This window comes from Pezoporus flaviventris, unplaced genomic scaffold, assembly GCF_033815535.1.
Source record: "Pezoporus flaviventris isolate CSIRO_AGI_PZ_B2104156 unplaced genomic scaffold, CSIRO_AGI_Pfla_v1 ptg000015l, whole genome shotgun sequence".
NCBI classification, from domain to species: Eukaryota; Metazoa; Chordata; class Aves; order Psittaciformes; family Psittacidae; genus Pezoporus; species Pezoporus flaviventris.
In genome coordinates, this window is record NW_026892563.1 from 28,714,825 (window position 1) to 28,728,268 (window position 13,444).

Sequence of the window (13,444 nt, forward strand, 5' to 3'; positions counted from 1 at the left end):
TATAGGAGATATTTTCTGTCCCCTCTTGCACTTGAGTTTCTTCCTATGCTAAAGGAAATGACAGTTACCCTCATTGATAGCTCTATGGGGCCTGCCACACATAGTACCATCACTTACTGGACAGGAGGCTTACTACAGTATACTTGGGGAAATCTTACCCCAGTGATCTGTCCTCCGGCCAGCATGAGCTGGGTCTGGGGTATGGCCGCCTGCACTGAAGGCTGCTGGGAAGGCTGGCATGGTTGCTGAGAGTCCCCAGATTCTTCATTAGATTTAGACTAGTCAAAAAACAAAACAAAACAAAAAAACAAAACAAAAAAACCACCAGCTCTTTATAGTGTAAAACATATGTTAAGGTATAACACTGCTGTCTCTCAACACTGCACAATAAAAATGTTTCATCTGCATACAAAAAGCCATTGGGTTTAAGAGTGTGTTTAAGCAACGGCTCTATGTGACCACCATCTCAGCTACAATTGCTCAAACACCTCTGCAGGTAATGCAGCTTAAACAAAAACAAAAAGACTCTCAGGTCTTTTGTAACTCTTTGACATAATTTCCAGGTCTCATTTCATTTTATGCAATGCAGTTGAAGCTGACACTACCTTTCACCATAAAGAAAGAAAAGGTCGTTAAAATTATTCATTGCCTAAAATCCTGAACAAGGGAATGAAGAAAAGGAGATTGTGCTTCCATTTTCTGTATCTGCATCCTACACCCCTAAGTTATCATTCTGTTGGCTTATAGAGAACTGGTTCGAGAAATCCTCACAGGTTTATCTACCTACAGCAAGATACATAATAAATACAATGCTTTTAAATAATCAAAGTTTAGCATTTATTCAACTGAATGCTACTTTATTTTAAAATATTTGGGGGCTTAGGGTTTTTTCTGTGGTTTTCATTTTGGGGGAGGTATTTGTTGGGGTTTTTTTGTGGTTTGTTGTTTGGGGTCTTTTTAACAGAAGCAACTGTAAAGACATGAGGGAGGAAATGCAAGTGCATGATGGAGGGAGAGTTTTATGATAATTAAAACTGGTTATGCAGAACATTAAAATTCTGCATAGATTTGCATATTTTCCACCACCTGTTTTGGGGGCTGCAGAGCAGGCTAATTAACATAAAGGCTCTGATTAATTCTGCCAGTCATTGAGCGATAATTACAGTGCAGGACTGTAAACACTGCACTGGAGATACAGCCTGTTTGCCAACATCTCTCTCAGGGATGGAAGTTTACCATGGCAACCAAGGCAATTTTCTGCCTCCTTCCTCGTAGAAAGGAAGGTCATTGTACTTCCTCTTCTTTCCAAATCGTTATTATGTATAAGTGGGTCCACATTCTATTGCATTCCGTGTAATGCACTACCTACATTCTTTAATAACAAGCACTACTGAAACCTGTTTTCAATAAGACTGCATCAATCCCTTGTCCCTTAAACTACTACTGAGGAAGTGGCGCATTAACCAACACATTGAAGTATTCAGCATCTGAGCATAAAAGTTTCAAAGCTTTGATGTCTCATGTATGTTATTAAACAACAATTACTCTGACTTACTTTAAAATCACTAGGTGTTATTTACACAAGCTATCTACACTAGCTGCATTACATAGTTAATGTAACATTATATTCATATATTCAGCTACCAGAAGCAAGGACAAATTGCAAAGTAATACTTGCTATTTTTAAAATACATTAATAACTGGAAGAACATGAAATATTCCTGGAGGTTTATAGTTCTCATGATACAATACATGTCTGAAATTCAGTATAAAGTTACAATCACTGCATGGTTTAACCCCAGTTTCTGAATGCTAACAATTCTGAGCCTGATTTACAGTTGTAAAACTATTATTCCTTCATACCTACACTTGCAAGACTAGTCAAAACGAAAAAACAAAGTAGCATATCACAGGTTAAAAACCATTTCTAATAGGACCACAAAGCTGTCTGGAATGAGAGAAGGATGAGCAACAGAAGGTAACGGTCTTTACCTGTACATTTAAGGACTGAGCAGCAGCCTGTAAACTTGTTCCAGCGAGCTGGACCTACAACACAGTGCAAAAAGGGAAATGAAATTACATAGAATGAGCAAAAAACTTAACATAAAAAGAACCACCTCAACAAAAACTCCCCCAAGAACAATGCATGCCCCTCTAACACCTGAATTAGCGAAAGGGCTGTGCTCCAGGCTGAAAGAAAATCTGTAACTCTCCCACAGTGTTCGTCTACCTCTTGTTGAACATATTCCTGCCTAGAGATCTAGATATTATTATGAAATTGAGTTGAAACAGCATTTTGAGGTGGCCAGGCTAACTATTCCTGTTTAAAAAAATAAAACTGAGGCTTCAGGGAAGGCCAGTAAGCTCTGCTCATCATCATCCTTCTCGTGTTTCAGAATGGGTACTACCCCAGACATGTACACTGCATTTACCCACTTTCTTATACAACAGAGGAGCAATCACCTGCATAGCACAAAACCCACAGCATAAACACTCTTTCTCAAATCAACCTGTTCAAGTATGCACAGCCCTCAGCCACTGAAAAGATCTCAAAACAGAGAGTGGAGACACTTTACAAAAGCTGTATTGATTCAGGTATACTCAAAACTTGAATTCAATGTTTGTAATTAACAGGTTCAAAGAAGGTCTTTGTGGGTTAGCAGTGAAGAAAAACTCATGCTTCAGAAAGTGAGATTTTTGAAGTGTTATTTTATCTTTAATAAGGATTTTCTCTGTACAACAAATGCTAAATTTTCATTTACTGACAACCTTTTTAGTTGGTCTCACCTTGTTTCTACCACCACTCCTACTAATATAAAGAAGGAATGCTATGTAATTAATTACCAACACTTTCAAAGGTCAGAATTACAGCCTGTAGTGAATTCCACCTCTGGTCATGTTTGAAAACCACTGCTCATTTGAAAACCAGGAAACACATAAGGATACAATAAAGCAAAGCAAAACGTAGCACTCTTGCCTCTGTAAAAAGATGACCCCACATAATACACATCACAAAAGAGAGCCCACATATCTGCCAGCACAGGAAGGAGAGTTTTCATTTGAATTGCAGTACACAAGATTAATAACTGAGTATTTGAACAAGCAACCCTTGAGAGTCACTTTGGAAATATTTCCTACCACTCTAGACAAAGGTGCTGAAGTTACTAAGCATATTCTACATCTAAGCAAGCACTCCCAGAAAACCTCCTCCTCATCACAAGCAAAAATATACTTTGACAAAGTTGATGCAATCTCAACTTTTAACGTGAATTAACAGCAGAGAATAATCTAAACTATATTAGCCTGCCCTCAAAAAATATACTCAGAAATAATATTTTTAAATGAATAAATAATATAAGATAGACCACGCAAAACTATACAAATGTATCTCACTCAAGTACAGCCAGCATATTCCTGAAAATCTTTGAATGCAATTTGGACACAGCTTCTACCACACACAAAAAAAACATTTCTAATTAAAACTTACACTGTTCCTGAATATTGCCTACAACCTAATGTTTTGTATCAGTCTGGAGGAAAGCACTGTGTGTGAATAACAGTGAAAAATAAAGCTGAATAAAACCCCACTAGCAGCCACCACATTAGAAGTGGACAGTTTGACAATACAGTCCCACACACCTGCAGGTACATAGAAGAATAGCTGAGATTTTCCTTTGAACTAGAGTTTCAAGAAATGAATCACACGTATCAAACATGAAGTTACAAAGATCCTGACAACTGTTTAAATAAATACATTTCCAAAGCAAAATATAGCATTGTGCTAAATACAATTACTGTCCCAGATCAATCTGTGTAACAAAACGAAGACTAAAAACAAACACAAAATTCAGCAGAACAGCTGTATCTGTCTCTGTGCTAAACACATACTGACAACCCATGAAAACTAGTCAGCCTCTCTCTACATAAAGGCAGCCTACAACAGCCTATTGGTTCAGCAAATTCAAACACAGTCACTCCCTAGGTCCTATATAACCCAAACTACTAGGAAAACTGTAATTATTTGATGTATGGAATCTTCCACACAATAAAATGGCAGTTCAGAGCTCTTTTAAGAGGGCATAAAAGCTTCAGCATGTCAATTATACCACAATAACTGGGCAACCTCAGACCTCAAACATTCAGGGTCAGCCAATTAGGTACAGTATTTTAAAGTTTAATCTTGGTGCTGAGGAAGGGAAAGAAATTAGGACATCATTTGTTTTCGTACATCAAGTATGAGCAGATTAAAAAAAAACTACAGAAAATGCCCCTTATACTTCTCTCCACCTAGGGATGCCCTATTTTCCTTCAGCCTACATCTGAAGTTCAGCTTTGATTCACTAAACACAGCATCAGCAGAACAGAGAGACAGTAGGAGAAGCCTGAATATCATCTCACAAACAGGTCCTTGAAGTAACTAAAAAAATAAAAAAATTAAAACTCACAAACAGTATATGCTTAGTAAGTAGCATCACTTTATATCTCGAGTTGATGTGCAAGAGCTTGAAAGATCGAATCATTCAACACCACTTCTCGATTCATCAGGTGGAGACAGCTTCAGAACCCTGGCAGCTGCTGGGCCAGTACAATCCTTTATCAAAACGATTACATTTTACCTTGCTTTTCAGTATCTCCATTAAAATTCAGGGAGAGTAGGGGGAAAATACAAATGCTTTAGGCATTTTTAAGTCCCCAGAAAGGGGCTCTCTAGTTCCCCCAATAGGTCTCACCCTATTTTGACATATTCTGCAGCCTAACGCACTGAAGTGAGTGCCACAGTAAGAACTTTTTCCCACCCAAGCTATATAAGCATGTGGTGTACCCATATATCCTTTGCATGTTCCTATCATTCACAGAAAGAGAGAACACACAACATAAAAGAGCAGCTGTGCTCATACCTGTCCGAGTCTACCTTATTTCAAAATGGGTCTTCTCTTACCTGATGAAGATGCCCAAGGAAGGCCTGGGCCTGGGCTGTAGAGATAGCTCCTCCGACAGGCACAGGCTGCTTCTGAAAGTCCAGGCCATTTGTTTGCGTGCCTGGAGAGAGATAAGAACTATTAGTTATTACTTTTATGGAATAAGAATTAATATTCCTAAATCTTTTGCTATTCTCTCAATACTATGCAGCAGAAAAGTACTCTGAGAGTAACAAGAATTTAAGATTTTTACTGAAAAGAGAATGGGGGTGAGGCAGCAGTGTTATTTCCAGGCTTCAATAACATAAGAGGTGTCAGCTGAATTAAACCAATGTCGTATTTTCTTTAGCTTCTATCACCTATGTACATCATTACCCTGTCATTCTCTGCCACGGTTTGAGAACCAAATGAATGCGTGCTGCTAAGGCATTCACATTCTCCATGTCCTCTCTATCTAGCAGCTGAAGACTATCTTCAAGTTCAGAAAGTGGCAAGAACAATGTTCATATAAAAATCACTTTTCAGCTAAATAATACTTCCTGAAAACAGAAGTTCCATGTACACATAGCAGTTACAGGCCACAGTTTTGCTCTTGATAAAAAAGTAACTCCACATTTCCATGATGTGCAGAGCCCTCATAACAAAACTGCTTGGGCTTGCTTTTGCTCACACCATTTTTCCTATAACCAAAACCTGATTATTTTCCTATATTTTTGTCGGTCTTCTTCCTAAGCAGCTCAGAAAACATGAAAACCCCTAAACTATCACCAAATAATCTGGTTGTGAGAAGAACTGGAGGGGAGGAGGGCTGTGGGACAGAGACAGACGTGGACATTTTTTCCACAACTAACACACATTTCTCTTCTGCCAAGAGGGATTCTAACTACAAATTTTTAAGAATCATTCCGTGGGGAGGTGATCAAATCAACATTAGGCGTTATCAACAATTGGTTTTGTATGGTGTGTATGACTACTTTAAGCAGCTAAAAAGAAGGCAGACTCCCTTCTTTCCTTCCTTTCTTCCTTGCACCAGGCTGTGTGGAATTTCTAGAACAGATGATGCAATCTTAAAAATTGTGTGACTGAAATGAAGTAAAACCAGCTTTAGGCTTGAGTGTTTACGCTTGATGACAATCAGATTTTGGTCAGTGCCCTATGGGCAGGTGTTCAACTGACTCCTATGTCATCATCTACCATTTTTTGCCATAAAAATTAGCTTTACCTATTAAGCAAGAGAGTCACAGTTCTTAAACAATAATAGGGGTTTGCTACTCCTTAGAAACATCTGCAAAAGCAAGCAGGCCTAAAATCTGATCAGTGAAATATACTATCCAGTATTTTACATTTCTGTTTTGACCTACAAACTGCTTACACAGACAAGATTTCCAAAGACAGTCACTAATTAATTAAGGAATGACACAAGCTTTCTAGCACCCATGTAAGGCAAACCTAAGGTGGCCCTCTGGTGCTGTGGGAGAAGAGTTAGTCTATTCTCAAGGTTTTAAATTCTGTGCTTTGGGCCAGGGCTTACAGACTTAAGAGACACATGTGCAGCCAAAGATCCACAGACGTGTTAAAAATACTTAAAATAAAAAAATTTTAAACTACATAACATTATTTTGCTTAATGAATCTAAAATTCCAATTCAAAGTGGTCTGCTGGAAAGAGCTGTAACAATATTTTTGTAACAGCAAGTAGTGATAGGATGAGGGCTTAAAACCAGAAAAGAGTAGATTTAGATTAGATATTAAGAAATGCTTAACTGTGAGGGTCATGAGGTGCTGGCACAGATTGCCCAGAGAAGCTGTGGCTGCCCCATCCCTGGCAGTGTTCAAGCCCAGGTTGGATGGGGCTTGGAGAAACCTTCTCTAGTGGAAGGTGTCCCTGGCCCGTGGCAGGAAGGTTGGAACTGAATTCCCTCCAACCCATTCTATGATTCTATGATAATCTCATCTATTTTCCTTTTGTCCAGTAAACTGCAGAATTAGCTCAATGCAGAAGGTCAAAGGGAGTGGGAAAATGCTTGGGTAAATATATATAAATAATTCCTGACAAAAAGTAATTTCTGACAAACAAAACTCTACCACCTCCTCATTTAAGCAGATGCTTTGAATGAATTTTCAACTATTGGCAGGCACCTCCAAGTAGGAAAAAAAATAATTACAGATAAGAAAACTTACTGTAAGTTTGAATTTCAATTGGAAACTTGCAGAGTTCAAAAATATTATCCATATCTGAGAAGACTAGCTGGAAGCCTCACCTTAAATAAATAGGTGAAGCTGCCCTAGTGAACTGTCTTTTAAAAAGAGCCTTAAATCAGGATACTGTAATTAAAAGAGGAGTGCTACGCATGTGCGCAGAAATAATACACAGAAATAAGCACTTCTGCTGACTCTTAATAGGGAAATTTAAACAAACCTCCTAGGGTTAATAGCTTTGAACAAAGCAACTTCCAAGACTGAGCTCAAAATCTCTACGGGTCCCAAGAACCAGTTTAGGCAGTTACTGAGAGGAAAAAAAAGTTTTCTTTAAATTCAGCCTTGAAGGACTCCAACCCCCTCTCCCCATGCCTCCTAAAACCAAAGTCAGAGAAAAAAAAAAAAAAAAACAAAACCAAAATAAACCACCAATCCACACTGCTCATTCTCTGTTCTACCTGCATCTTAAAATTTCTTTGGTATTTGGAAGTACAGTAAGTATCCCTTCCCTTTCCCATTCCCTTAGTTTCATAAGGAATGGTACCCAGGCTGCTTGAATTTATCACAGGATGCGTATGTCTTTTGAAGACCAGCAAGGAAAATAAACTCTGAATCCAGCACGAGATGCCTTGCTCTTAAGATGCTCATAAGTATGTGACACCACCTCTCTGGAATCTAAAAAATTTGGAGACTGGAAAATGGGAGCTGTCAGAAGCAGGTCAGTACACCGTAAGGACATGGAAGGACCAGAATGCCACTTCTGCCCAAGATAAGGAGTTAACTGCAAATAGCCATGGTGATAAATAGACATGGCAGATGCAATCACAAGTACTGTGATTTTAACAATCCCAAGTATTTCCACCTTTTCCATCTCCATCCCAGCTCCTGTAACTGCTAGAGCTGATCTAACATCTTACCAACAACAAAAAAAAAACACAACAAAACACCAAAAACCAAACAAAAAACACATTAAAAAAAACACACCAAAAAAACCAACCAAACAAAAAACACCAAACAAGCAAACAAAAACACCAAAAAACCGTCAAAAACCAACAAACTACCAAGGAGTGGGAACTTGGATCCAACTACACTGTCCCTGTCTGTCGTGGTTTAAACCCAGTCAGGTAACTCGTTCACTCACACACACCCCCCCCCCCCCCCCTTCCCTCCCCCTACTCCCGGAGGGACGGAGAGGAGAATCGAAAAGAATGCAACTCCCACGGGTTGAGATAAGAACAGTTTAGTAACTAAGGTATAACACAGATCACTACTGCTACCACCAGTGATAATAATGATAAAGGAAATAACAAGGGAAGAGAATACAACACCTCAGCACCAGCTGACAGATAACTCGCCCCCCAAGCCCAACCAAGCTCCGACCGATACCTCCTCCAACCCCGCCGTCTCCCAGCCCTTCCGGCTAACTCCCAGTTACATCCTGGGCATGACGTGCTGTGGTATGGAATACCTCTTTGGTCAGTTTGGGTCAGGTGTCCTGTCTCTGCTTCCTCCCAGCTTCCCCTCCTCCCTGGCAGAGCATGAGGCTCACAAAGTCCTTGGCCAAACCAAAACATCCTTGTTATCAGCTCTGTTCAGGAGGTGAAAGTCAAAACACTGCACTACACCAGCTACCAAGAAGGAGAAACATGACTGCTACTGCTGAACCCAGGACACTGTCCTACCTCTCTTTGTAGTTCACGGACACAGCAGTAAGACAATTCACCTTTCAAAACTGATTAGAAAACTATCCATGGGAACTGTTTCTTCTTTTGGCCAAGTTAGTTTTCTCCCAGTTACATGAGATAACTTGCCTTTGGACCCAGCCAGCAGCAGATAATGCAAAGCAGGAAAGTTCAGAGATGTGTTAGCAGGGAAATGCGCCTGCCCTAACTCAGTTGTTAAGACTGAATCGAGCTGTATCATGAAACTTCAACCCTTACAGCCCTAGTCCAATGCAACTTGAGCATGGTCAAATTCTGCCATAAAATCAGCCATCTGGTTGGCTACTTCATGGAGTTGGTTTGGATGAAAACCAGTATTAAGTTTAATTCCTTTTCAGCCAAATCAAATCTTTGAACCATTCTCATTCAGCACCATTCCAGGAAAAGAAAGAGAATACTAAGTACCAGGACACCCTGAATATGGATTAGTTTACGGTGGCTTAGAATTGTACCTGCAGAGGATAAAGGCATGACAAAGTAAAATTGCACCTACAGTCAATACTCTCAAATCATCATAATTATCAGACTTCAGTCAGCATTTACAAATCACGTAAGAAGAGGAGTGAGGAACTACAGGTCCGGGGAGATGTGGAGTAAAGTTCAAGAAAGGACTCAGGAAGGGAAGGCAAACAAGGAGAAGGAAGATTTCAAAAGTATCTTGAGTGGCTATCTGCACAGTGCTCTAGGAGACATCTTCCAGCACCAGCAGTAAATTTCCCTCTCCCTACGTGGACTGAGAAAGAAGTTGCTGATTCCTTGTCCATATTACTAAGAAGTTTAGCATTAATTTTTGTTTCAAATTTTTGCAGTTAAAGAATATTTCATGGTTCCTCTCCAATGCTGCTACAGACTTTCTTCTTACAGAAACTGGAAAAACCAATCTCTGAAAATGGAGCAATGCAAACAAGAATCCTTCCAAATGCTACACTTAATACTATTATTTTACTGCTATGTCAATGCATGTCATAATACACCAGCTACCACAGACATTATAACCTTGGCTTTCATAGTACTGAATTCATACAGCTTCTAAATAAAGAATATGCATTGCACAAAGAAACAAACAAGGTTGAGTTGTTTTGGAAAATTCTATGCTGCAACCTATAAAAAGGAAACCAAAACGACTGTTTACTGTAAGCCACACTATGTACTTCCCTCTTTTTTCCCACTAGATACTAAACAGACTGTCCAGCCACAACTGAAGGCTGGAAAAGATTTTTGTAATTCTGCAATACCCAACACCATTTGATCAATTCATATTCTTGTGAAAACAGCCATCCAACAACTCTTGTACTCATCAAGACATGAAATACGGAGTTGCTTTTGCAGATGTTTAAAAGGGGAGTCCAGTTAACACAAAAATTTTAAAGTTAAAAACTGTTTCAGGCATTTTATTGTAACCAGTGTATTGGGGTGACTGTACTATGTTCCCTAAATAGAGTCAGAAACACAAAACCCTGACTTGTTAGCTTCCTTGAAACTTAGCTGTCAGATCAGAGAACTACTGATGATAAGTCATCTTTACCAGTGGCAATGGTATTTATTTTTTTCCTTGAGAAGACTAGTTCTGCCAAACGTAAATTCCATGCCCTACAGTAATTTCTCTTCAAACTTTCAAGTTGCATCAGCTTACTACAGTTTAAAACAGAAATGATCCAAACAAACATCCTCTGAGGTTTTAAAGATAGACTAGTAGTTCTTGCACAGCAGATTCACATGATTTACAAATGTCACTGGAAAATAGATAGTTACAGAAAGTTACAAAAACAAAACCTCTGAGTGTTAATAAAAATGCTCTTCAAACATTTTGCTTCAGAAATCCCTGGACAATCAATGGTACTTCCAGCTCCTTAGGATCTGAGCTGAAGGCTGGGTTCTTTTCACTAAGTAAGCACAGAGCCCAAAACCATAATCTAAGTACCCTGATCACAAGCCTAGGATTACATTCCATGAGTATTCCTCTCATGGAATACTCACACCTGCCGCTGACTAATGCAACTGATGCTTGACCCTCCAAAAATGTCACAAATGCCATTAGTCACTACCGCCAGCATCTTATGAGCACTGTATTTTAACAAAAACACAACCAAACACTGAGTGCAGAACAAAGGGCCCTCAAAAATTACACATTACTTTAGACTGCATCATTTAAAAAGTCAGGAAACAAAACTGAAAGGAATGACCAGGAACATTTAAATTGCAGAAGCAATGTTTGCAAAAGGTCCAAACACCAGTAAGAGTCAAACTTTTGTAATAACTAACCTGTTAGACTATAAAAAAATAAAGACATTGTATCGCCTTATGTAATGAAAGAACCTACATGCAGCTTTGCAATGCATTGATTTTTTTATATCATGACCACCCTCTTCACGCTGATGAAGTATTTGCCTAGGAGAGCAGAGCCAGGGTTCTGCTGAAGCAGATGCAATACTACTGTGATAATGAACTACCTCTGAATCAACCAAGTCCTCCTCTTTAACAGCTCAGTTCAGGTGAAAATGCTAAAGCTGTGCTCCCAGGAAGTCTCTTGGGAGGGCACTCTGGAAAACGTATACACAGGGAACTGCAGTCACGCAAAGCCAAGGAGTCTGAATTTTTCAGAAGTTTACACACACGATCCAGCTAAAAGGATTCTATGGGGATATTTAAAGCCATTGTTCTCTTGATGCTGTTTATGATTATGAAATATTTACAGCCCATGTTTTTTGAAATAATGTTTTCTATCACCCTAAACGAGTATTAGAACCAGAAAAAAATTATCTTTGTAAATAAAAAGAATTTATCTCTCTCCTATTACAAATACAACAGAAATTTAAAAAAAAATGAGATGCCAGTAACAAAACACACATTAATAAGCAAGCAGAATTCCTGTTGGCTGACCCCATGTACAGGCAGAAAACATCCAGCCTCTCGGATCAGTATCGGGAACATTCAGTCACTCTTATCTTTATTAAAGCCTTGCACAAAGAATGAGAACTGTCATTTCTCTTGCTTCTAAAATGAACATTAAATTACCTCCAGAAAGGAATTAAAGCCTGAGACAGCGTGATTGAGTTTTAGTGGCTTAACAAGCTTCTTCAATGGCTTCGAACTTGGCCACATCTTAAGGATGTGCTAAGAAGCACAATGGCCCTGACACAAAGGCTGTTCTTTCCCGGCCAAATTTCAAGGTTCTGTTTTAACACATGGGAAAATAACAGAAAAGATGGCTCCTTTTTTTTTTTTGATGTTGAGAAATTATGATTTCTCCCTTTGCCTTATTTTTAAGAACTGTTGTGAGAGCTTAAATGAAATCTAAATTGGAAACAAGATCAGTCAGTGGCCCACATCTGCCAGGGAAAATTTCAACCACACATAAATGACCAAGTTAAAAGTGCTGAAGATATGTTCTGCCAGGAAAATAAATGAGACTACTCATGGAGAGCTAGTGCCACCACACCTTCCACAATATGAGAAACATCACAGACACAGGAAATGGGGAAGGGGAATCTTGTACAAAGGGTTACAGCAGGTGTGAAACATGCCCTGCACACAGTAGGTTTATTGACATGACAAAAGCATTTCCAAGTCTCTTATGAACAGGAGGTGTGGGGTTTGGTTTGTTTAGATTCCTGTAAACTGGTGAAGAAAATTTGCTTTTAATATCCATTGAATTCCATCAGCAAATACCTGCACACCAATTCATCATTTCTTACCTGTATTCCCATCCCCACTCTCCATCAATGTTTTACTGGTTTCTGACGGATTGTTCATTCTTGAGTCTGCATTAAAACACAGATAAAGATAAACTAATATAGGGAAATTAAAAAAAAAAAACAAAACACAAAACAACCAAAAAACTATTCTTACCGTCTCATATAACATCAGAAATGTTATCTGTACTTTAGCCTAATTCAGATTATAACACAAAAAGAACGATCAGAAGCAGAACACAATACTGAACCTTCCAGATAAATACTGTTTCAAAATTTAGTATGTCATTATTCCCACACGTGAAAACATGGTGTTAAGGGCATAAATGACAGCATGCTAGAGGGCAAAGCCAGGTAGAAACCTAATTTTCAATACAATGAAAGTCACAGAAGCAAAAAGGGGGGAAGGGGAAAAAAAAAAGGAAGGCACAATGACTACATCAAGATTCAAAAATATTAAGTCTGACCACCATGGCCTGCATTATTCTTGTGTCGTCCCTGCCATTCCTCCCTCCTTCCCCCCACCTAGGAGAGAAAGGAAATTCAGTCATTTTAATTAAACAGATGCCATTTTTCTAACACTGCATTTTCATTTTACAGGAATGCCTGTAAAATTACTGATATTAAGTGATTTTTATATTTCCTATATATTCATGCAAAGCAGTACAAATATAAAACAATTCCTCTTCCTCTGCCCTCTGTATGAAACCTATTGAAAAGTCTGCTCTTGGTTTCAGCTTGTCAGCTGAACATAGCGCAATGCAGAGGGCCTCTCCAGATGGCAGAGAGAGAATATAGTTTCCTTATACAGAAATCTATACAGATGTTCTGTGACAGCATCAGGTCTCCAGCTTATTACCTCCTCTTATCTTGCTACTGACCTCAGTGTGACACATTATCACAAACCAAAACTA

The 13,444-nt window shown here is 38.9% G+C and overlaps 1 protein-coding gene across 8 annotated transcripts in view; it reads right to left on the reverse strand.

The window, feature by feature from the left end:
- The window catches only part of POU2F1 (POU class 2 homeobox 1), a 104,914-nt gene that overhangs the window by 33,321 nt on the left and 58,149 nt on the right, over positions 1 to 13,444 (reverse strand). For 6 of the 8 annotated variants that reach the window (XM_061454455.1, XM_061454454.1, XM_061454447.1 and 3 more), the window contains exons 2-5: positions 12,534 to 12,599; positions 4,940 to 5,040; positions 1,993 to 2,046; positions 159 to 278 (exon numbers count right to left, since the gene is read on the reverse strand). In XM_061454455.1, the coding sequence (XP_061310439.1) occupies positions 159 to 278; positions 1,993 to 2,046; positions 4,940 to 5,040; positions 12,534 to 12,599 (341 nt within the window). The remainder of the gene's footprint in view (positions 1 to 158; positions 279 to 1,992; positions 2,047 to 4,939; positions 5,041 to 12,533; positions 12,600 to 13,444) is intronic. The other 2 variants (XM_061454453.1, XM_061454451.1) reach the window with 2 other exon arrangements.